Consider the following 26,639-nt stretch of genomic DNA (forward strand, 5'->3'; position numbering starts at 1 on the left):
GAAACAGATTCACACACCCACAGTGAACTCATATTTGACAAAGGTGCCAAGAACATACATTGGGGAAAGGACAATCTCTTCAATAAATAGTGCTAGGAAAACTGGATACTCAGATGCAGAAGAATGAAACTAGGCCACTATCTCCTATGATACACAAAAATCAAATCAAAATTGATTAAAGGCTTAAATCTAAGACCTCAAACTATAAAACCATTACAGGAAAACATCTGGGAAAGTCTCCAGGACATTGATCTGGACAAAAATTTATTGAGCAATACCCCACAAGCACAGGCAACCAAAGCAAAAATCAACAAACAGAATCACATCAAGTTAAAAAGCTTCTGCACAGCAAAGAAAAGAATCAACAAAGTGAAGAGACAACCCACAGAATGGGAGAAAATACTTGAAAGTTATCCATCTGATAAGCAATTAATAACCAGAATATATAAGGAGCTTAAACAGCTCTGTAGGAAAAAAATCTAATAACCTGATTAAAAAATGGGCCAAAGATTTGATAGACATTTCTCAAAAGAAGACATTGCAAATGGCAAACAGGTATATAAAAAGGTATCGACATCACTGATCATCAGAGAAATGTAAATCAAAACTACAATGAGATATCATCTTACCCCAGTTAAAAATGCCTTTTATCCCAAAGACAGGCAATAACCAGTGCTGGAGAGGATGTGGAGAAAAGGGAACCTTCATACACTGTTGGTGGGAATGTAAATTAGTACAACCACTATAAAGAACAGTTTGGAGGTTTCTCAAAAAACTAAAAACAGAACTACCATCAGATCCAGCAATCCCATTGCTGGATTCACAACCAAAAGAAAGGAAATACTGAAGAGATATATGCACGTCCATGTTTGTTGCAGCCCTGTTCACAATAGCTAAAATTTGGAAGCAACCTAAGTGTCTATCAACGGATGAATGAATAAAGAAAATGTGATACATATACACAACAGAATACTATTCAGCCATAAAAAAATGAGATCCTGTCATCCGCAACAACATGGATGGAACTGGAGATCAGTATAAGTGGAATAAGGCACAGAAACACAAACATCGCATGTTTTTACTTATTTGTGGGAGCTAAAAATCAAAACAATTGAACTCATGGAGATAGCAGAAGCATGCTTATGAGAGGCTAGGAAGGGTAGTGGGAGGGTAGGGATGGTTAATGGGTACAAAAATATAGTTAGAAAGAATGAATAAGACCTAGTATTTGACGGTACAACAGGGTGACTATAGTCAATAATAATTTAATTAAGTATTTAAAAATAACGAGTATCACTGAATTGTTTGTCACACTTGAAGGAGTGGATACCCCATTTTACATAATGTGATTATTGCACATTTATATGCTTGCATTACAATATTTCATGTATTCCATAAATATATACACCTACTATGTACCCACAAAAACTGAACTGCGTGTGATAGTGATGGTCTCTGAAGGTGAGACGTGAGATGGTAGGCAGACTTACTTTTTAATTATATGCCTTTTTATGCATTTTGCATTTTTTACCCTGTGCATGTACTATCTCTTTAAAAATAGTTTTTAAATAATTATAAACTAAAAAAATTCAGAGAAGGCCTTATGAGAGACATTGTAAAGACTCAAATATAAAGCAGCTCCTTCTTTTCTGAGGGACAACTTTAAAGAGAAACCACATACTTCCTATGAAGACACATACAGTATATACTGGAACCTGTAGAGGGAGGTGCTAGGTGAGGTTATACATACACCAGCATCAGCTATGATATGTATGCAGAAATATATTGAGTTAGATGACTTTGGTGCAGAAGTTTGCTTATTTGGAGTTAGTTTACAACCAATGAAAAAATAGGGTTTTCCCAGGTTCAGAGAGCAATTCAGGTTCACAGTTCCGGTTTGGGCTAAGTAAACAGACCTGACCCTTTCTGCTGGCTTTGGATGTTCTTAAAGTACTGTGTCATCATCCTGCTTTGACAACTTTACATTCAGTCTACATTTGTAGATCAGGAACTTTGACCTGAATTAAGGTCATGCTAGCCCTAGTTTTCTTTCTGCATATCCAGAAAATTAACCAGGATAATGCTCTTAAGATCTGATTTTCTTACTCAAAAATTATAATTAAAATGCTTTCAAATTTTAAATTTTTCCCCTATATGTCAAGCTTACAAATAATGATCCAGTAGTATTTCTGAGATGTGCATGCTTACACACATCCCAGAAATATCCTGCTTTTACAAAACTAATCTCATCTCTTTTATTTTCTTCTGAAAGGATATGATCTGGATTCAATGTTCTCACTGTTCTAATAATATACATTTCCATCGTACAACATCTTGAAAAATATTCCAATCTTTTATGTTTGATATTTATAACCAATGCAAACCCCTGGTTTTCTGACAACATGGTACAAGAACAGAGATGATCTGGTTCTCTTCTTTTAGAACACACACTGTCCTGTCAAAAACCAACTCCATCAGATCTAAGGAGCAGCAGGTGGAGAAATCACACACTACACAACAGCTTTAAATGTCAGAGTCTGGCTCTTACATTCTTTAAGATGACTTGCTTTTAAGTTCTCTGGCACCTTTGCTGGCATGGAAGTTAGTAAAATTTTACAAAACGAAATCAGATCAATGGAATTAGGTTAAAAGTTGTTTTATGTGAAAGGATGTAGAATAATCTAAATTAGGGCAGATTAAACAAAGCAGGTGATAAAAGAAGACTTTGAAACAAATCTATAATTTGAAATTGAACTAGACATGTAGATGTAGATCTAATCTGGCCAACTTTGTAACACACTGTAACGCAAGTCAATTGCAATCGTCTTATTTCTGTATTTGAATGACTGTCATGTGTGCCTGTTACTAATTTACACAATCTCCAGTACTCAAAGTACTGTTAGTGTTGTGCAGACAAATTGTCTGCTGCTGATTTCACTTATTAGTGCAACTGGTACAATACCAGAAGAAGCCAGTGCAGCCACCCATGTTTACCTGGCTCATGTTACCTTGAGGGGGGTGTGAAGACAGCTTCAGTCACCATCCTAGCAACCTTTCCCAATAGACGAACCCTCGCAAGGGAGCTCAGGGTAGCAGAGATCCCTATTCCTCCAAGACAAAAACATGACAACAATTTCCCAGGGTCTAAGGTGCAGATTTGACATGAATTATCTCTTCCTCTTATAATTAACTTCTTCCTGAATAATTATTATCAATTATCTGGGGTTTTTTGTTTGTTTGTTTGTTTTTGTTTTGTTTTGTTTTTTGAGTCAGAATCTGGCTCTGTGGCCTAGGCTGGACTGCAGTGGTGCGATCTTGGTTCACTGTAAACTCCGCCTCTTGGGTTCAAGCAATTCTCTTGCCTCAGCCTCCTGAGTAGCTGGGATTACAGGAGTGCACCACCATGCCCAGCTAAGTTTTGTGTTTTTAGCAGAGACAGGGTTTCACCATGGTCTCGAACTCCTGATGTCAAGTGATCTGCCTACCTCGGCCTCCCAAAGTGCTGAGATTATAGGCATGAGCCACCGCCAGGCCTCATCAGTCATCTTGATCAGCCTGGAACCATGACCAAATTTCTCCTAGCCTGAAAAACAATGCCCATTGACTTTGAGGGTCTCCTGTAGCTCCAGGCTATTTCTTTCATCCTTCACAGCAAAGTTCCTGTGAAGTATCTGTCTTTAACTGTTGGCTCTAATTCCTCCTGTGGTGGGGACCTCTCAAACAATAATACAAATGATAGCACGTTCTGCATGCCTGACACTTTCTATATTAACTCATTTAATGCTCCCATAAACCCATTATGTAAGTACCTTTATTATTCCCATTTACAGTTCTCGTTTTGTTTATTATTCTTTTTTTTTTTTTTTGAGACAGAGTCTTGCTGTGTCGCCCAGGCTGGAGTGCAGTGGCCGGATCTCAGCTCACTGCAAGCTCCACCTCCCGGGTTCATGCCATTCTCCTGCCTCAGCCTCCTGAGTAGCTGGGACTACAGGCGCCCGCCACCTCGCCCGGCTAGTTTTTTGGTATTTTTTAGTAGAGACGGGGTTTCACCGTGTTAGCCAGGATGGACTCGATCTCCTGACCTCGTGATCCACCCGTCTCGGCCTCCCAAAGTGCTGGGATTACAGGCTTGAGCCACTGCGCCTGGCCCTCGTTTTGTTTATTATTTACATCGCCTCAGCAAGCTGAGAAAAGCAAAGTCAGAGGTTTTGGTTATAGACCTGTTACAGTACTATTCAGCATAACACAGAAGGAGATCCTGTCATTTGCAACAACATGGATGGAACTGAGGTCATTATGTCAAGCAAAAGAAGTAAGGCACAGAAAGACGAACATCGCATGTTCTCACCTATTTGTGGAATCTAAAAATCAAAATGATTGAGCTCACGAAGACAGAGAGCAGAAGGATGGTTCTGCAAAGTCAGAGGACTTGCTTACAGACCTGGATAAGAAAAGTACTGGATAAGAAAATAAAAAGAGCAGCTTTGTGCTGGGGCAACCACTGACTATGAGAGAAAGATGAGGCAATGCATAGGCCCAGATCCTGGCAATTCGCCTTTAGGAGTAAGTCCGGTGGAAGGAGGCGGCTCTCTCCAGGGTGGATGGTTTGGGGTGAGTGGGCCGATGGAAGCCTCCTGCTTCCTGTGGGGCTGGGTCCAGAGGTCAGAGAGGAGCAAGCTCCACCTCAGATGGCTAGAGTGAAGGAAAACACCTTGAGGGAAGTGAGGTCCTGCTACATGCTAGTGCTGCTGTGGGACACAATGCATCAGTTTCCCACAAAAGCAAAGGCTCTGAACTAGCCAAGCGGCTCTAAGAGCTGCGATGGCCACTGTGTCCCTCACTGTCCACATGTCCTGCAACAGATGACACTCGGGCTGTCGGGGCCAGAAGACTCGCAGTTCTACTTCCCTCCCCACCCCCCGCATCCTTGTACACGTGCTTCTAACAAGGCTGGTGATAGAAGTGTTTACTTGGGCCTGTGCATATGACATAAAGGTTATGGTAAACTGTCCCTCATCCCATTATTCCTCTAAATAATTAAGGATATCCAAATGTCTCCCACACTTCTTCTAACTCCACACTTGCCGACGTCACCAATGCCTTCCTGATTCCCAGTCTAGCAGACAGGTTTTATTCCTCACCTCCTGGAACGCAGTTGACCACTATTTCTTCTTGTAACTCTACTTCCTTGGCATGTGACACCGCTCTCTCCAGCTCTCCCTGCAGCCCTCTGATTAATCCCTCCAGGTCTCCTTGGTAGGTTTGTCTTCCTGGATCCTCTCTTAGATGCCTGTGCTCCGCAGGTTCCATTCTTGGCCCAGCACCCTGTGCGCTGCAGGTTGTCTTCATTTGAACTACTTCTTTAAGCGGCTGTCTCTCAGATGGGGTCTCGCCAGCTGTGGTCTCTTCCCTTTGGATGTCCACAGGCACGTCAGACTCCATATACCTAAAACTGAACTCATCATCTACCTCCTAAAAGTTGCCCTTCCCTGCCGCTCAGATCCATGATCTCAGTTCAGGGCACAACTGCTAACCAACTGCTCCAAGCAGACACCCAGGAGTCAGCCTATGCTCCTTCTTCCTCGCTCTTCTCCCCACAGCCAATCAGTGACCCTATTTTGTTGGTGTGACCTCGCGTATATTTTTAAACTCTTTCCCTCCCATCTCTCCCCGCTATTACTGCCCGGTTTAGGCACCCCTCATCTCTCCCCTGGTCTCTCTCCCTCTAGCCAGAGTGACCATATTAAGTGCAAACCCGGTCATGCCCCAACCCTGCTCAAAATCTTTCAATGGCTCCCATCAAGAACAAAAGAAAGGACAAGCTTCTCAGCATGGCCCAGGGAGCCTCCGTGACACAATCCGACCTTCTTCCTCTCCTGCCTCCCTCTACCTTGCATTTTCTCTCTAGCAATACTCTTGCGTTGGTGGCTTCTCAGCACACAGCGTCCTGGTTCATATCTCCGCGTCTTCACCCTCACTGCTACGTGCTTCCTCGCCTTCCCAACTTTCTTCTCATAGCCCCTCGTCCAGCAAGTCTCTTGTGAAGCCCCAAGAGCACTTCCTCTGGGCTCCCACATTACTTAGAGTCTACAGCTCTCTGTTCACTTACCATATTACTTAGAAACTATTAAATATGTCTGTCTCCAGCACTAAACTACAAGTTTCTCAGGAGCAAAGACCCTGCATTTTTCATCTTTATACCTCTAGTGGCAAACAGGTTCCTGGCACATGACAGGCATTTCATACAGAATTGTTGGGAAGAACTACCAGTCAGTTGGTAGTCTTTCCTTTCTGCTGAGAGGGAAGGAGTCCTTCCACCTAAATGACTATGAGTGATTTTATCCACAAGCACACACACACACTCCATCCAGCAGGCACCGGGGCAGACTGGCCAGCACCTCACGCGTCACAGGGTCACCCTCTTCCTGGTGGGCAGCAGCTTGATCTAGAGAGTTCCTGGTAAAAGGGTGGAGAATGACCTTGAGACATGTGATTCAGATGAGGGATGACTTGGAGAGGATGGAAGCAGTTCTTGTAAGAATCTCTGGATAAACATGCACAGATTTCAAAAGAACTGTTTCTTGCCGGGTGCGGTGACTCACACCTGTAATCCCAGCACTTTGGGAAGCCAAGGCGGGTGGATCACCTGAAGTCAGGAGCTCAAGACCAGCCTGGCCAGTGTGGTGAAAACTCATCTCTACTAAAAACACAAAAATTAGCTGGGCGTGGTGGTGCATGCCTGTAGTCCCAGCTACTCTGGAGGCTGAGGCAGGAGAATCGTGTGAACCTGGAAGGCAGAGGTTGCAGTGAGCCGAGATTGTGCCACTGCACTCCAGCCTGGGTGACAGAGTGAGACCCCATCTCAAAAAAAAAAAAAAAAAAAAAGAAAAAAGAAAAAAAAGAACAACTGTATTTTGACATTGTCAGTCAGACTTCTGGTTGTTTAGTGGCTTATTTCTACTTTCTCCTTATGAACTCAGGTAGTGTAATTTCAACGAGGACAGAAAGCTTTTCTTAAAAGACATAACTGTGGAAAGGAAGACCAGTGAAACTAGGGAAACTGCATATACTTATTAAAAACTGTGTAAAATGCTTGAGTTTTCCTAAGATGTCCTAAGAGATTTACTTGTCATGCATAGTACGGGTTTGCTCATTAGTAAGTATTTTATCTGTCATTTCATTCTTCCTTGGGATTTTAAGGATGAGGAGACAGCAGGTTTTGGTTTTTATTAATGGTTGTCTCATCTGCCTCAGGGTTGTTCTCTCGGTTCAGCTATTTCATTACTTGAGCAAAATGCATTTGAAATGTATTTTGGTGCTGAGACCAGCTTTACAAACAGAGACTTACTCCTCTTAACACCGTCATTTAATGATGAAGTCTTCATTTCCTTAAAAATAATTTGATCTGGGCTGGACACAGTGGCTCATGTCTATAATCCCAGCACTTTGGGAGGCTGAGGCGGGCGGATCACCTGAGGTCAGGAGTTCAAGACCAGCCTGGTCAACGTGGCGAAACCCTGTCTCTACTAAAAATACAAAATTAGCTGGGCATGGTGGCAGGCACCTGTAATCCCAGCTACTAGGGAGGTTGAGGCAGGAAAATTGCTTGAAACTGGGAGGCAGAAGTTGTAGTAAGCCAAGTTCGCACCATTGCACTCCAGCCTGGGCAACAAGAGCGAAACTCTGTCTCAAAGAAAAATCAAAACAAACAAAGTTGGTAATGGGTATTGCCCTTTGAAAGGTCAGCAATGAGTAGAAACCTTTGAAAAATCTCTTTTTTAACCCGAAGTCTTCTGTGGGGTGGTCCCAGGATATCACCTGGGGCAGAATAAAGGCCCTGCACTTCTACTACACTGGCTGCTACCTCTCTCTTTCCTCTGGCATTTCTATGCACTCTTTCTCCTTCTCTTTTGACATCCTTATTCTGACATGTTCTTGTCCTCTGCTTTCCTTCCTCTTCTTCCTGTGCCTTCCTTTGGAGCCAAGGGGTGCTGAACCTTCTGCCCTCCTGGCAGCAGTCAGCCTGTGGGGCCTGGGCAGGCTCACTCCACTTCCTCCCCTCCCTCATTGTGCTCTCCACTGGCATCCCCTGGGGCTTCAGAAGATGGGTCAGACAAAAAGAAAGGGCAGAGGACGGGCAGGGGCGGTGCTCTGCCTTTCCCCACCAGTCTGGCTCCAGGAGGCATCAAAGAGCCCAGGAAATCACTGCCAGAGAACGAAGGAAGTGTGGCTCATAAAACACAGAGTGATTGTGGAAAGCACCAGGCAACAGGAGCAGGATCTTACAGCCTCCGCTCATATCCCATATGATCTTTAGCAAGTTTCTTTCCTGCTCAGAGTTGCAGCTTCCTGCTCTGTTGAGATTACATGCAGCTCCTATGAAACTGTGGATGAGAAACTGCTTAGTGAGCCACGAAGCACCGTGTCAAAGTACGGCATTGTCATCAACCCTTCATTCAGCCATCATTAGCGAACACATGCTTACTAATGACTGCCTGGTCCCTGTCACTCTTTTTCCCCATCTCCTCTCCTGGAGATCTTCCAATTTAAAGAGGCGTTAGGTGTCAGCAGTTACATTCTCAATGGCCAGGCCCTTCCTTCTCTAGTCACCAGGTTTGTTGGAAAAGATACCTAGTGTCATCAGGATTGAATGGTAATAATAAGGTGAAAATAAGTGTGCTCTAAGAAAAGGCTCCTTTGCCTGTCACAGTCATAGAATTAAAGTTCTTATAAGTGGATTTACTGACCATCAAACTTGCTACTTTCCTTCATTAAATTGTTAAAGGTATCTTCATGTTGTAATCGAACTTTCCTTCTCTCAGCAGCCAGATTATGTTCCACATGATCTTGTTCAGTTAGAAGTGTGACTGGTTTTAAATGAATCTAGAGAAAGAAAAGCATTTATCTTTTATTGCCTTGTTAAATTATAAAAGCACAGCATGAATTTTGCAAAAACAAATGATATGCTACATGGTTCTCTAACTCAAGTAAATAGAACTTTCATGATTGTTTTCACTAAACATGTTATGACTAAATTTTTTCTTAAATTATTTTTAAACTAAAAAAATCAACACAAGCTTAATTATTTCTTCATGCAACAAGATATGTGTTTTAAAAAGTTCTCTCTATTAATTTTCCCTGATTTTTAAAATTTTTCAACAGAACTACAAAATAAGAAATTATTCAAATCGATGAATGAGGAGGGAGACTTTGACTCCACTGAAATCTAAATGTTTCCTGTCTTTTGCAAAATTAAGAAAGCAAAGAGAGGGAATAAAGATGTTCTAGAGAAAGCTATCTTATACCATGAGGTATTCCCAATTTGGAAATTTCATTACATGGTGAAAACATTATCTAACAAGCAAAACAAAAGAATCAATATGTGGGAATAAAGCTTTCACCAACCTCCAGAAACCTGGAAATATGAGGCAACAGAACCAAGAGCTCAAATTCTTACATAAATGTCCTCTGCTGACCCTGTGTGTAGAAGGAAGGGTCACCTTGAAGCTGGACTGGGGTAGCTCCATGCTTATTTCCAAGATACTCAAAGTCTGGTACTGACCCTTGACCAAGATAAGGATGAAATAAGCTAGTGATCCCTGGGTGTGGGGGTTCACACCTGTAATCCCAGCACTTTGCGGGGGCTGAGGCGGGCAAGTCACTTGAGGTCAGGTGTTCAAGATTATAGGTGTGAGCCACTGCACCTGGACAACATGGTGAAACACTGTCTCTACTAAAAATACAAAAAGTAACAGGGTATGGTGGAACGCATCTGTAATCCCAGTTACTTAGGAGGCTGAGGCACAAGAATCGCTTGAACCCAGGAAAAGGAGGTTGCAGTGAGCCAAGATCATGCCAGTGCACTCCAGCCTGGGAGACAGAGTGAGGCTCCATCTCAAAAAAAAAAAAGAAAAAAAAATAAGCTGGTGATTTATAATATGCTGCTTAAAGTCCAAAACTCCCCTGGACTACCTTGTGGAGTTTGGTTAGGAGTGTGTAGATTGATGGCATGCACTGGTTTAACTCCTTTTTTTTTTTTTTTTGAAACTCTGTTGTACAGTGTGTAATCTGGAGCACAGTGGTGTAATCATAGCTTCCTGTAACCTCAAAATCCTGGCTCAAGGGATCCTCCCAGTAGGACTGCAGGCAAGCGTCACTATGCCTGTCTAACTTATTTTTATTTTTATTTTTTGTAGAGATGAGGGCTCACTATGTTGCCCAGGCTGGTCTCAAACTCCTGGCCTCAAGCAATCTTTCCTTCTCAGCCTCCCAAAGCACTGTAATTATAAGTGTGAGACACTGCACCCAGCCTGATTTAACAATTTTTGTAGTGTTGTTTCAGTTGTGTGACTAGCAGGGTATACAAGACTGCTTGGTAAACTTGTGTGTTGGTTCTCCTGAAACCAAGATACCTTGCGTATGTTTTGGTGATTCCTATTCCACAGAAGTACATCTTGTGTGACTAAGGCCCCTGAGGCATGGCTGTGCCTGGAGGCCTCGGCCCTCTCTGAGGCTGGCCTGTGCTTGCTTTCTCCCGCCGCACCGTCTGCTTTAGCTTAGTAAGGCTTTGCATGAGTGTACCCTGTGGAGTCTTGCACGTCCCTTCAATGATCTGGCCTGTGCAATTGTTGAACTAAGTCTGGTTAATCATTGCCAATTTCTTTTTTGTTTTTTAATCAGCCTACATTATGCTTTGAACCAATTTCATCCTAAAATAAACTCACTGTGAACAGTGATTCAGGTAGTCCTATGGGTTCAAACCAAACCACTGATTTTTCATGGATCTCTTTGTGATGAGCTACTGAACCAGCATATTAGCAACTAGGAAATAAGTTAGTCTGGAAAGGTGCTTTACAATTAAGGTTATCTGAACCAACCAATTATGCTAGCACCATAATGGATCTGACTTTCCACTTTCAGAAACCAGTTCTCCAGTCTCAAGAGAGATTGGACTGAAGTGTTACTATTCTATTCTTTTTTTCTTTTTTGGGACGGAGTTTTGCACTTGCTGCCCAGGCTGAAGTGCAATGGCGCAATCTCGGCTCACCGCAACCTCTGCCTCCTGGGTTCTAGTGATTCTCCTGCCTCAGCCTCCCAAGTAGCTGGAATTATAGGCATGCACCACCATACCCAGTTAATGTTTGTATTTTTAGTAGGGCGGCAGGGGCGGGGGGGGTTCTGCATGTTGGCCAGGCTGGTCTTGAACTCCTGACCTTAGGTGATCCACCCGCCTCGGCCTCCCAAAGTGCTGGGATTACAGGCATGAGCTACCATGCTCGGCCAACTATTATATTCTTATTCCACACATCCATGAAGTTGGAGTGAGAAGTCTGAGGCTGGAAGGGGAAAATGACAGACTTTCTCTGCTGCCCCATGCAAAGGAATGGGATGGCAAGGTGCGTTCCTTTGTCACTTGCTCTCAGATACGGGCACCTGCACCCATGTCATAATCTCTCATTTCCAAGAGTCTGGAGATTTGTGGGGATGTCAGGAAAAACAGAATGGTTGGGAAGACTATCTCAGTGTCTCAGATTTTAGTGAACACAGGCTCTGTGGGATGCTTTGGCAAAGTACAGATTCCAAGATTCCACGCTAGTGATTCTAATTCAGTAGGTCCATGATATGGCCCAGAAAACCTCATTTTAACAAATAGAATTAGCTGATATGAACTTCCATTTGAAAAACAACACCCTTGGGCAATATGAATTTGCCTTGCAACGTGTTTAATGTTAACTGAGAGTGGAGGCCAGGGGCCATGGCTCACACCTCAGAACTTTGGGAGGTCAAGGCGGGCAGACCAGCCTGACCAACATGGTGAAATCCCATCTCTACTAAAAATACAAAAAAAAAAAAAAAAAAATTATTCAGGCACGGTGGTGGGAGCCTGTAATCCCAGCTACTTGGGAGGCTGAGGCAAGTGACTCTCTTGAACCTGGGAGATGGAGGTTGCAGTGAGCTGAGATTGTGCCACTGCACTCCAGCCTGGGTGACAGTGAGACTCTGCTCAAAAACAAAAGACTAAGAGTGGGAGAAGTGCCCCCGGGTACAAAGCTCTGCAGGGACACCTGCCACTGGCACTATGAAGGTCCAACTCAGCCCTAGCCCATCTCTATGCCTCCTGGCTCACATAAGGAAGAGGAGCTGGTGAGTGTGGTTCTGCCACCACCTCTCCTGGGTACAGTGGAAACATTTGTCTGGCTTTAAAGTGGGAGGCAGTCTGAAGAAGGCTTCAGACAAAGAGACTGAGAAGGACCTCTCCTTGCTTCAGAGTAGGGCTAGGAGAAGCCACTGTGTCTAGCTCTGGGATGATCCTTGGAGTGAAAGACTCATATTCTAGATTGAATTATCACAGAGTTTAGACTAAACGGGACCCTCCTCCAGGCACCCTGACACTGAAAAAAAATGCCAAGAAATTATAAGGAGCAAATCCCCAGCAGCCTCCAGATGAGTAGATCTGGGTCGTCGCCGGGCAGCTGGCTAGGCACACTCATCAGGCCAAAGTATCGCTTCGGAGGGTGTTTTCACCCCACATGCCCAGAAGCTTATTTTTAAACTTCAATAACTGAGCAATGTTGACAATTTTCCTTCAGGTATTAACAATGGTTAATCTATAACATGCAACTGCTTGCTAAATTGCTCTTGATTTTTTTAAAAAAGATTTTATTTTAACTCAATTTTGAGTTATATGACCACAAATGAAAAGCACTAAACCAGTAGGCAGTATTTTAAAGAAACTGATAGGACCTTCAGATCATTTAAAACAATGTGGATTTTTTTTTTTTTTGTATTTTACAAACTTTCTATATTGTCTTTTCTCTAAGGTACTTTTCTCTAAAGTTCCTATTCCTCTGATGTTACCACAGAATGATAACTTTTACAGTAAATATTGGTGAATAACAAATCTTGGGAAAGTATATCTCATGGAAAGAAGAAATGTCATTTTTTTCTATAACATTCTGATGCAATTGTTACTATGTCCCTGAATTACATGCTAGATACATCTTCATATACAAAATTTACCTTTTCTTTTCCAACTGGTTTGGCTACAAATGTGGAGAAAGCCACACTAACAAGCTTCTCAATGCCAGTGAGCATGTCCTGTACCATGACCTTGATACTGATCTACAATGAAAAAAAAGATAAATAAATACACTATTGGCCATCCAGAAACCGTTCAGATTTCAGCATTCAAAATGTAGTCATATGTATGCACCATTACTCTCTTTCATTTTAAAAATGAAACCAGAATTTTAATTTATTTTTAAGCAATAGAATTCTTTCAATGATGTTCTATAACATTGGACAATTAACTTTTTCTGATTATAAAAATTATTTATCATGTAAAATTTGTGGAATCTGACTATCCAGAGTATATATTATCAGTAATTCCATCACCCAGAGATAATAATTATTAAATTTTAGCTGAATTTTCTTCTAGCTTTTTATATTTATATATCATATATGACATATAAATGTATATGACATATCACATATGACATATAAATGTATATGACATATATGATATATAAACATATATGACATATCATATATGATATATAAATGTATATGATATATACGATATATAAATGTATATTTATGATATATAATACATAAACACACATATCACATAATACACATATATCATATTACATAATATATACACACATTTCATAATATATACATATGACACGAAATATGTGTGCATATATGCATGTGTATATAAAATTATTGTAATGTATTTACAGTTTTATGTTCTGATTTTGTTTTGTTTTGTTTTGAGACAGAGTCTTGTTCTGTCGCCAGGCTGGAGTGCAGTGGCACCACCTCGGCTCACTGCAAGCTCTGCCTCCCGGGTTCAAGCCATTCTCCTGCCTCAGCCTCCGTCGTAGCTGGGACTACAGGCATGCAGCACTACACCCAGCTAATTTTTTGTATTTTTAGTAGAGACAAGATTTCACCATGTTGGCCAGGATGGTCTCAACCTCTTGACCTTATGATCCGCCCACCTTGGCCTCCCAAAGTGTTGGGCTTACAGGAGTGAGTCATCACACCTGGCCTATTCCAATTTTTAAAAATTTGACATTATATGATAAGCTCTTTTAAACTTCATTATTACTAAATATGCTTTTGAAAACAAGATATTGGTGACTGCCTTATAAAACCACCAGAGAGATGTACCATAACTTTTTTTAGCCTTTACTCTCAGAGCTTTTTTTCTTTTTTAAAATGTCTCTAGGCAGCATACTCTCAGGGTTTCCTAGGACCAAGCCCACATGGACAGAATTGCATCATGTATTTACAGCTTTGTTTCTGTGATTAATTTTTCAGGAGTAATAAGAAGGTAGCTGAGACACTTTATGTTGATACTACAATGGGCTAGATTTCCCCGTGTGAAGAGCTCTGAAGCTTGGTCCTCAGGATTGTACTTTGCAGAAGTGTTGGTAAACTCCGGGACTTGTCTTTAGATTCTGGCTAATAAACCTTTTCCCAAATGTTTCAGATGAGTAATATTATCTTCTGAAAATAATGAGTGATCTCAGGCACAGCTCAGCACTGTGTTGCCAACAATGAAGAATATCTGTATCTGTATCTTTACCATGTACACCATGTAAAAAGAATAATCAATAATCTAGGACTCATTTTAAGTCACTCAACTCATAAATGCAAATTAGTATTTACATGGTAAATCCTAAATTAACTAGATGGTGATTAGCCAAAATTAAACTATCTATTCCCAACTCTCTCAACCCTTAATCCCATACAGCTTTCTGCTTTTAGAGAAATGGACAAATGAAAAATAAAATAAAATATCTAACAGTAAAAACAAAGCAACAATTCTGGAGTGTTAAAATAAGTTCTAAACACTATCTTCTACTAGAACAGTTAACTTAGTTATATGTGATAACCAAATGTTTCAAAAACATATGCCAGGGAGAATTTCATTGTGTTATAAGAGATTAGGTAAGATTGGAATTACATTCTGTGAAAACAACTAGAAAACTGGACAAAATATAGGAAGCATCTATTTTCACACCTACAAAAATAGGCAACACAGGACTGTGATCCCCAAGGCGGGAAAAACAATGAGAGGAGCACTGCGTTCCCAGGTTCTCAGGCTAAAGGTGATTTATAGTTAGGTTAGGGAAGGAAAACCTAACTCTGCTAAATTGAATGGAGCTAAAATTTGTGGGGTAGAGTACCAGAGAAGTAAGGTAAAAAAAAGAAAGAATTCCAGAAACATGGATGTGAGTCTTTGAGTTGATACTAACTGGACTATATACAGGGTGAAACCCCACAAGGCCAGACAAGAACAGCTTCTGAGGAACAATCAATTCCTGGGAAACTGTAACATGGACAATTCCAAGAAGTCACACACAGCTGGGGATCTTTTGAGTTCTCTCCAGCCAGATTTCACTGAATATAGAACCCCTTCACAGAGATAACAGAAGATCCCAACCTAGAAGAGGGTCTAAAGTAGCTGTAGAGTAGAGTATTCTAAATCTTCCATAGAAGAGTTTAAAACAGATCTTTAAAAGCTCAAACCAATCTGCAAGTAACAACATCTTCCTGCCAGGAAAAGTCTGACACTCTTTTTAAAGAAATACAACAAAAGCCGGCACTAAACAATATAAAATTCACAATGCTCGCATCGAATAAAAATTATTAGATGCAAGAAAATTATTAGGTGAAAGGTAATATAAATAAAACAACAGATAACAGAAATGATGGAATGACAACAAAAGATATTAAAACAACAATTAAATATAGGCACCATGAACTCAGAGATTTGGAACAGGAGTCAGCAACATCTTCTTAAAGGATAAGACCAGATAGTAAATGTTTTAAGTTTTGTGGTCACATGGACTCTACTGCCACTGCTCAACTCTGCCAATGTACTGTGATAGCAACACAGACAAAACATAAATGAATGGGTATAGCTGTGCTTCAAAAAATTTTTATTCATAAAACAGGTCTATAGACCATAGTTTGCTGACTTCCAACATAGAGAAAAAGATGAAAATAGTAAGGAAAGAATGGAAAATATAAAAAACAAAGTGGGACTTTCTAAGATAAAAAAATATATAATGTCTGAAATAAAAAACAAACCAGGTAAGATTAAGAGCAGTTTAGTTAATGCAGGGGAAAAAGTCAGTGAAGCTGAAGATGACAAAAGAAGCTACACAGAATGTAACATGAAGAGAAAGGAAGACTGAAAGAAAAAAAAAAAGAACAGTATCAGTGACCTGTGGAACATTAACAAGAAGTCTAAAACTCTAAAGTCCAAAAGGAGAGAGAGCACAAAAGACAGGAAAAAAGTTTGAAGATAAAATAGCTGAAAAAAAATCCACATTTCTTAGAAACTATAAATCCATAGATCCAGCAGCTCAAAAAACCCAAGTCATATCATAATTTACATAATTCTGCTGCCAGGCTAGAATTATATACCTACTGAATATGAACATCTTTTAAATACGAAGATGAAACAAAGACATTTTTACACAAAAGCTGAAAAGAAAAATGCTAAAGGAATATCTTCAGACAGAAGGAAAATGACACTAGGGAGAAATCTGGAGACACACAATACACTAAAGAATAAAGAACACCAGAAATGGCAAATATGTGGGTGTATAAATATATAAAAAATACATTATTTTCATTTTTATTCTTTTAAAAAGATGGTTGACTGTTTAAAACATAAATAATAACTATGTATTATAGGGTTTACCTCCTACATATGTGCATGTAAAAGGTATGACAATAACACAAAGACTGGGACATGGGAAGGGAAGTGTGTATACTGTTATAAGGGTATTACTCTATACTCAAAGGGATATTGTATTATTTGAAGGTAGTCTCAGATAAGTTAAGTACTCATATTGCAAACCTGAGAAAAAGCACTAAAATCAAAACAAATATGTATAGTGAAAACACCAACAGTGGAGATAAAATGGATTACTAAAAATTACTCCACTCTAAAAAATGCAGGAAAAGATGGGGACAGGAAGAAACAAAGAACAGATGAAAGAAATAGAAGACAAATAGCCAGATGATAGATTTCAACTCTGCCATATAGATAATCTAAGGTAAACAGTTTAAATATTCCAGGTAGAAGGCAGAGATTGTTAGAATAAATAAAAAAATAGCATCCAAATATATTTTGTTTATAAGAAACCCACTTAGATATACAAATAAGACAGGTTAAAAGAAAAATGATGGGGGAAAAACACTAATCCAAAGAAAGCTTGTCCGGCTAAATTAATATCAGACAGAGTAGATTTCAAAACAAAAACCAGAGATAAAAAGGTATACTTCATAATGATAAAAGGGTCACAACATCAGGAAGAGTTAAGAATCCTGGCAGGGCACGGTGGCTCACACCTGTTATCCCAGCACTTTGGGAGGCTGAGGTGAATGGATCACCTGAGGTCAGGAGTTCAAGACTAGCCTGGCCAACATGGTGAAACCCCGTCTCTACTAAAAATACAAAAATTAGCTGGGTGTGGTGGTGCACACCTGTAATCCCAGCTATTCGGGAGGCTGAGGCAAAAAAATCACTTGAACCCGGGTGACGGAAGCTGCAGGGAGCCACGATCGCACCACTGCACTCCAGCCTGGGAGACAGTTCAAGACTCCATCTCAAAATAATAATAATAATGATAACAATAATAATAATAATACAGAAGACTTGAACAATGCTATGAAACAATTTAGGCTAACTGACATCTGCAGAATACTTCATTGACTATAAGCAACACATTCTTTTCAAGTACATATAGCACATTCACCATAATAGTCCATATTTTGGGTCATTAAAAAAGTCTAAACAAATTTAAAATAATTGAAATTATAAAAATTATGTTCTCTCTCTGCAAAAGAATTCAATTAGAAATCAAAAACAAAGATATGTCTGGAAAAATCATCAGAGATTTGGAAATTAAACAACACATATCTAGACAGACTAGAGGTCAGGGAAGAATTTACAAGAAAAAAAGGACATACTTTGATGCACGTAAGGCAATACATTGAGGAAAATGTTATGATTTTAAATGCTTATATTTGAAAAAAAGAAAAGTTCAATCAATTTCCCAAGATTCTACCTTAAGACACTAGAAAAAGAAAGGCAAATTAAACCCAAAATTAATAGAATGAGAATAATATAATAACCAGTAGCAGAAATCAAATACATTATGCTAAGTAAAATAAACTAGACACAAATGGTTATATATACTATATCATTCCATTTATACAAAATATAGTAAAGGGCAAAAAAAAGGATACCGACCTAAAGTAAATGAGTGGTTGTCACAAGCTGGGACCTGAGGGAGCTGATTGCAAAGGGGCATAGGGGGCTTCGTGTAGTGATGGGAACGTTGTATATTATAGTGGTGGTGATCCAACTGTATGACTTTGTCAAAGCTCAGCAAAATGTATAATTAAAATGGGAGAATTTTAATGTTGTAAATTATATCTCAATAAAACTGATTTTTAAAGACATGTTCTAAGGACCAAAAAAACCCCTCTCATATAATGTGCTCTTAGTGCAAATGGGACAATATAATCTATTAATAGTAATGCATCGCACACCTTCCAGAGCGGGGAAAAGGGAAGAGACTGATCAATAGAGTCTGAGAATCCCCTGGAAGTGGGTTTGGCACAGAGCAGAGCTCCTGCTTGCTGTGGATTCAGGGGGAAGCCAGTCATTTATTTCTGCTCAACAAATTAGCAGAGGGCTGGCCTCAGTTGTGGCAGGAAACTGAAATTAAACAGGATGACCATAAAGGACATTTCCAGTTTGAAAAAGTAAAAATAAAAAGGTTTAGTTGGCATCTAGAGTTAGGGAAAAAAAAAATCCAAGAAATTTCTACCAGGTGGTAGAAAGTACGACAAAATCTAGAGGCTCCCTGGTCATGATCTGCAGAGGATGAAAGAGAACAAAATTCTGCATGGCAGATCGGGCCTAGAAAGTCAGTGGAGGCTAGGGTTTACTTTCCCTAGCATCAGAAATCTGTGATTTCAAACTCACTGGGTTTTATTTTTCTTTTCTTAGCTTTTAGATAAGCCTCCTTTAGAAATTCTAGCCTGTCTCAGGAAGAGGAGGAAAAGGAGAAATGAAAAGGAGCTTTTATCTATATTTGGACTGTCTATCAGGAGAATGTGTGGCCCTCAGGAGACAGGCCAAGCCCAGAGGCTCCTGTGTGCAAAGGCTAAGAGCTCTGCAGTTGAATAAACAGCGTCCAGAAACACCATTCACTGACAGAGTTTGTTTCTTTCACAAGCATTTCCTTTCTGCTTTCTTCAAGTGCTTTGTATTCTGTTTATTTGGATACTGCTAGAAAGTGACCATATCAGCCGGGCACAGTGGCTCATGCCTGTGATCGATCCTAGCACTTTGGGAGGCCGAGGCGGGCAGTTCACAAGGTCAGATCGAGACCCTCCTGGCCAACATGGTGAAACCCCGTCTCTACTAAAAATACAAAAATTAGTGGTGGCGGGCGCCTGTAATCCCACCTACTTGGGAGGCTGAGGCAGGAGAATTGCTTGAACCCGGGAGGCGGAGGTTGCAGTGAGCCGAGATCTTGCCATTGCACTCCAGCCTGGCAACAGAGTGAGACTCTATCTCAAAAACAAAAACAAAAACAAAAATTAAAAAAAGAGGTGACCACATCAGGGTAAAGCCATCACCAAGGGCATGGTTACTGTCAAAACAGTTGTTACAGTTGAACTGTGTTCCCCCTTCCAAATTCTTATGTCCTAATCCCCAATACCTTTGAATGTAAACGTGGAAATAGTGCTGTTGCAGATGTAATTAGTTAAGATGAGGCCAGACTGCGGTGGGGCAGGCCCCTAATCCAATATCACTGATATCTTTATAAAAATGGGAAATTTGGAAGCAGACACCCACATAAGGAGAACACATGTGAAGATGAAGGCAGAGATCGGGTGATGCAGCAGAAGCCAGGAAATACCAAGGACTACAGAGAGCCATGGGAGAATAGGAAAGCGGCATGAACAGATTATCCCTCCAGCCCTCAGAGAAACCAGCCCTGCCCATATCTTGATGTAGGACTTCTAGCTCCCAGAACCATGGGACAATACTCTTCTGTGTTTAGGCCACCCGGTCTGTGGTGCTTTGTTACGGCAGCCCTAGCAAACGAATACAAGCTCTTCCATGTCTTCATGCCCAGAGATCGAAGGATGGCTCCTGAGCAAGCTGGAAGGTGCAATATGAGATCCAGCAATGCCTTTCCTCCTAATTTAACCTGAATAGAGATCTCAAGAGCCCCCGAGAATCCGGTATTCACAATGGTAGAGAAAAGAAAACCAAGTGGATGCAGAAAAAAAATCTTCTAAATTTACCTTCTTACTAAAGTCCAGTTATCCTGCTTTTCAAAAACTACTTAATCATGGGACTAGTTTCTGTCAGAGGGTGAGGGGATGGAGAACAAATAGAATAATAGTGGAGTCAGCATGATTAAGAAATAAAATCTATACTTTATGAAGAATTAAGAGTGTCCTTTTCTCTTGCAGGTTTATTTTCTGTATATCCTTCTATGTAGAAATACTGTATTGTATCATGTTGAAATGTGAATTTTTTTTTTTTTAAGAGACAAAGTCTTGCTATGTCACCCAGGCTGGAATGCAGTGGTACAATCATAGCTCACCGTAGCCTCAAACTCCTGGGCTCAAGCAATCCTCCCACCTCCGCCTCCCGAGTAGCCAGGGCTACAGGCACTTACCACTGTGCTGCCTAATTTTTTTTTTTCTTCTTAAAGATTGGGTCTTGCTATGTTGCCCAGGCTGGTCTCGAATTCCTGGCCTCAAGTGACCCTCCTGCCTCAGCCTCCCAAATTGCTGGGATTATAGGTGTGAGCCACCATGCCTGGCCATGTTGAATTTTAGCTAGGAAACACTGGAAACATCCACTGCCTATTATTTACCTGTGACCTGACTACACATTCCAGAGCCTTGTGAAATAGAGAATCTCATTAACTCCAAATATTAGTCTAGGCCTCCTGCTCTACCCTTTGTAAACAATGAAGAAATGAGCACCAACAGGCAGCCGTTTGAAAAGGTGCCTCTTACCTCCATGCTTGTGCTGAATGCTCTAGTAACTTTTGCTCTGATGGTTATAACTTGTCCAACTCTAGGGAAAAACAAACAAACAAACAAAAAAAACTCAGTAGTTCTAGCACATTTTATTTCAGATCAGACTTAAAGATTACTTAAATGCATGCCATAAAGCAGTTCCACCTTATCATGCTGATAATGTTCATGCATAGGAAATTCAGGTTAATGATAATGGAAAAAGACAGCGCTTAAAAACAAAGGCCGATTACTGTAAACCATACTTATGGTGTTAGCGGACCACCAATATTTAAACAGAAAAGAACCTCTGCAGAGATAGTGTGCGACATGACTCCAAATCCGCAACACATACTGACTATACAGCAGCTGTTTTTCCAAGAGAAGTTAAGACAAATACACCAGCAAATCTATGCAGCTGATATTTATTTTTAAAAGTTAGTTAATGCATAAATGGACAAATATACAAAAATGCAAGCAGGCAAACTGATCAGCTTCAGTTGGTTTGTATGGGCCCTCATTGATGCTAGGTGGTCTACTCACTTCGATCATGTAACCTGACGTTGTTCCAAAACTTTTGTGTTCAGGCCCTTCAGTCAGCTCTAATCCCTTCCCCTTAGCAGAAGGTAAGAGGTTATCCAATAGAAGCCCCCTGGATTTTTCTTCCTTAACTTCAAAGTTAAACTGCATTTGCACCTTTCTCTTTGCTCTTCTTTTCAGGGAAAGAGGGAATCTCTTGAGACCTAATCTCATTCTTTACCTGTGCCATTGGTCCCATCCTCCCGTGACCCTGTCCCCTCCCTTGTTGGCTCTGCTTCATCAACTCTGTCCTCTTTTCTGCCTTCAATCTTTGCCTCTTCCCCAATTCTCCATCAGTCTATGACAATGCTCAAGGCTTCTTCTTTCCAAAATCTTTCTCTCAAACTTATTATATCTCAAGATGTTTTTCTTTTCTTCATATTCAAACTTCCTAAAAACATCTTTTATTTTTCTAACTTATACGTTTCACTAATGCTTACTGAGTTAACTGGCATTTTACTGAGTAGTCCTGGCATTAAGCCGGGTCAAAGGACACAGTGATTAATAAGACAAAACTGCTGACTTCAAGGAGACCAATCTTTCTTTGGGATGCTGGGATGTAAACAGATAAAGTCCAAAAGATTACCAAGGAATTATCGACAATTCATTAACAATAAAAATCCCTGTCATTAATTAAATGAAGTTTAATGTTTCTCAGTGTGGCCATACTAATAACAATGACTACTCTTTATTGAATGTTGTGTGCAAATCAGGTACCGTGGGATTTGCTGGCAAGATGGCCGAATAGGAGCAGTTCCAGTCTGCAGCTATCAGCGAGATCGATGCAGAAGGGGGTGATTTCTGCATTTCCAACTGAGGTACCCGGTTCATCTCATTGAGATTGGTTGGACAGTGGGTGCAGCCCATGTAGGGTGAGCCGAAGCAGGGTGGGGCATCACCTTACCAGGGAAGTGCAAGGGGTTGGGGGATTTCCCTCCCCTAGCCAAGGGAAGCCGTGAAGGACTGTGCTGTGAGGAACGGTGCACTCCGGCCCAGATACTGAGCTTTTCACATGGTCTTTGCAACCCGCAGACCAGGAGATTCCCTCCGGTGTCTACACCATCAGGGCCCTGGGTTTCAAGCACAAAACTGGGCGGCCATTTGGGGAGACACCGAGCTAGCTGCAGGAGTGTTTTTTTCATACCCTAGTGGTACCTGGAACACCAGCAAGACAAAACCATTCATTCCCCTGGAAAGGGGGCTGAAGCCAGGGAGCCGAGTAGTCTGGCTTGGCAGGTTCCATGCTCATGGAGCCCAGCAAGCCAAGATCCACTGGCTTGAAATTCTCGCTGCCAGCACAGCAGTCTGAGGTCAAACTGGGATGCTCGAGCTTGGTGAGGGGAGGGACGTCCACTATTGCTGAGGCTTGAGTAGGCAGTTTTACCCTTACAGTGTAAACAAGGCCACCAGGAAGTTCAAAGTGAGCAGAGGCCACCACAGCTCAGCAAGGCTGCTCCGGCCAGACTGCCTCTCTAGATTCCTCCTCTCTGGGCAGGACGTCTCTGAAAAAAAGGCAGCATCCTCAGCCAGGGACTTAAAGATAAAACTCCCATCGCCCTGGGACAGAGCACCTGGGAGAAGCGGCAGCTGTGGGCGCAGCTTCAGCAGACTTAAACGTCCCTGCCTGATGGCTCTGAAAAGAGCCGTAGATCTCCCAGCACAGCGTTTGAGTTCTGATAAGGCACACAATGCCTCCTCAAGTGTGTCCCAGACCACCACGTATCCTGACTGGGAGACACCTCCCAGTCGGGGCCGACAGACACCTCATACAGGAGAGCTCTAACTGGCATCTGGCAGGTGCCCCTATGGGACAAAGCTTCCAGAGGAAGGAACAGGAAGGAATCTTTGCTGTTCTGCAACCTCTGCTGGGAATACCCAGGCAAACAGGGTCTTGAGTGGACCTCCAACAAACTCCAGCAGACCTGCAGCAGAGAGGCCTGACTGTCAGAAGGAAAATTAACAAACAGAAAGGAATAGCATCAACATCAACAAAAAGGACGTCCACTCAGATACCTCATCTGAAGGTCACCAGCATCAAAGACCAAAGGTAGATAAACCCATGAAGATGGGGAGAAAACAGTGCAAAAAGGCCGAAAATGCCTCTTCTCCACAAAAGGATCACAACTTCTTGCCAGGAAGGGAAAAAAACTGGATGGAGAATGAGTTCAATGAACTGACAGAAGTAGGCTTCAGAAGGTGGGTAATAACAAACTCCTCCGAGCTAAAGGAGCATGTTCTAACCCAAGGCAAGGAAGGTAAGAACCTTGAAAAAAGGTTAGAGGAATTGCTAACTAGAATAATCAGTTTAGAGAAGAACATAAATGACCTGAAGGAGCTGAAAAACACAGCATGAGAACTTCGTGAAGCATATACAACTATCAATAGCTGAATCAATCAAGCAGAAGAAAGGATATCAGAGATTGAAGATCAACTTAATGAAATAAAGCTAGAAGACAAGATAAGAGAAAAAAGAATGAAAATAAACAAACAAAGCCTCCAAGAAATATGAGACTATGTGAAAAGACCAAATCTACGTTGGATTGGTGTACCTGAAAGTGATAGAGAGAATAGAACCAGGTTGGAAAACACTCTTCAGGATATTATCCAAGAGAACTTCCCCAATCTAGCAAGACAGCCCAACATTCCAATTCAGGAAATACAGAGAATACCACAAAGGTACTCCTTGAGAAGAGCAACCTTAAGACACATAATCGTCAGATTCACCAAGGTTGAAATGAAGGACAAAATGTTAAGGACAGCCAGAGAGAAAGGTCAGGTTACCCACAAAGGGAAGCCCATCAGAATAACAGCAGATCTCTCTGCAGAAACCCTATACGCCAGAAGAGAGTGGGGGCCAATATTCAACATTCTTAAAGAATTTTCAACCCAGAACTTCATATCCAGCCAAACTAAGCTTCATAAGTGAAGGAGAAATAAAATCCTTTACAGACAAGCAAATGCTGAGAGACTTTGTCACCACCAGGGCTGCCTTACAAGAGCTCCTGAAGGAAGTACTAAACATGGAAAGGAACAACCGGTACCAGCCACTCCAAAAACATATCAAATTATAAAGACCATCAACATTATGAAGAAACTGCATCAACTAACAGGCAAAAGAATCAGCTAGCATCATAATGACAGCATCAAATTCACACTTAACAATATTAATCTTAAATGTAAATGGGCTAAATGCTCCCCTTAAAAGACACAAACTGGCAAATTGGATAAAGAGTCAAGACCCATCAGTGTGCTGTATTCAGGAGACCCATCTCATGTGCAAAGACACACGTAGGCTCAAAATAAAGGGCTGGAGGAATATTTACCAAGCAAATGGAAAGCAAAAAAAAAGCAGGGGTTGCATCCTAGTCTCTGATAAAACAGACTTTAAACGAACAAAGATCAAAAGAGACAAAGAAGGACATTACATATTGGTAAAGGAATCAATTCAACAAGAAGAGTAACTATCCTAAATATATATGCACCCAATACAGGGGCACCCAGATTCATAGAGAAAGTTCTTAGAGACCTACAAAGAGACACACAATAATAGTGGGAGACTTTAACACCCCACTGTCAATATTAGACAGATCAACGAGACAGAAAATTAACAAGGATATTCAGAACTTGAACTCGGCTCTGGACCAAGCAGACTTAATAGACACCTACAAAACTCTCCACCCCAAATGAACAGAATATACATTCTTCTCAGCACGACATATCACTTATTCTAAAATCGACCACATAATTGGAGGTAAAACACTCCTCAGCAAATGCAAAAGAATGGAAATCATAACAAACAGTCTCTCAGGGTAAAGTACAATCAAATTAGAACTCAAGGTTAAGAAACTCACTCAAAATCACTCAACTACATGGAAACTGAACAACCTGCTCCTGAATGACTACTGGGTACATAACGAAATGAAGGCAGAAATAAATAAGTTCTTTGAAACCAATGAGAACAAAGACACAACATACCAGAATCTCTGGGACACATTTAAAGCAGTGTGTAGAGAGAAATTTACAGCACTAAATGCCCAGAAGGGAAAGCAGGAAAGATCTAAAATCGACACCCTAATATCACAATTAAAAGAACGAGAGAAGCAAGAGCAAAAAAATTCAAAAGTGAGCAGAAGACAAGAAATAACTAAGATCAGAGCAGAACTGAAGGAGATAGAGACATGAAAAACCCTTCAAAAAAATCAATGAATCCAGAAGCTGTTTTTCTGAAAACATCAACAAAATAGATAGATCGCCAGCCAGACTAATAAAGAAGAAAAGAGAGAAGACTCAAATAGACACAATAAAAAGTGATAAAGGGGATATCACCACTGCTCCCACAGAAATACAAACTACTATCAGAGAATACTACAAACACCTCTACACAAATAAACTAAAAAATTTAGAAGAAATGGATAAATTCCTGGACACATAAAACCTCCCAAGACTAAACTAGGAAGAAGTTGAATCTCTGAATAGACTAATGTCAAGTTCTGAAATTGAGGCAGTAATTAATAGCCTACCAACCAAAAAAAGTCCAGGCCCAGATGGATTCACAGCTGAATTCTACCAGAGGTACAAAGAGGAGCTGGTACCATTCCTTCTGAAACTATTCTAAACAACAGAAAAAGATGGACTCCTCCCTAACTCATTATATGAGGCCAGCATCATCCTGATACCAAAACCTGGCAGAGACACAACAAAAAAAGAAAATTTCAGGCCAATATCTCTGATGAACATCGATGTGAAAATCCTCAATAAAATACTGGCAAGCAGAATCCAGCAGCACATCAAAAAGCTTATCCACCATGATCAAGTCAACTTCATCCCTGGGATGCAAGGCTGGTTCAACATACACAAATCAATAAATGAAATCCATCACATAAACAGAACCAATGACAAAAACCACATAATTATCTCAATAGATGCATAAAAGACCTTCAACAAAATTAAACAACCCATTCATGCTAAAAACTCTC

The 26,639-nt window shown here is 40.9% G+C and overlaps 1 protein-coding gene across 1 annotated transcript in view; it reads right to left on the bottom strand.

The window, feature by feature from the left end:
- Positions 1-26,639, bottom strand: part of ACOT12 (acyl-CoA thioesterase 12) — a 74,499-nt gene that overhangs the window by 29,886 nt on the left and 17,974 nt on the right. Inside the window, exons 3-5 of the mRNA XM_011995570.1 lie at positions 21,085-21,145; positions 13,021-13,122; positions 8,748-8,883 (exon numbers count right to left, since the gene is read on the bottom strand). Of these exons, the coding sequence (XP_011850960.1) occupies positions 8,748-8,883; positions 13,021-13,122; positions 21,085-21,145 (299 nt within the window). The remainder of the gene's footprint in view (positions 1-8,747; positions 8,884-13,020; positions 13,123-21,084; positions 21,146-26,639) is intronic.

This window comes from Mandrillus leucophaeus, unplaced genomic scaffold (genome assembly GCF_000951045.1).
Source record: "Mandrillus leucophaeus isolate KB7577 unplaced genomic scaffold, Mleu.le_1.0 Scaffold491, whole genome shotgun sequence".
NCBI classification, from domain to species: domain Eukaryota; kingdom Metazoa; phylum Chordata; class Mammalia; order Primates; family Cercopithecidae; genus Mandrillus; species Mandrillus leucophaeus.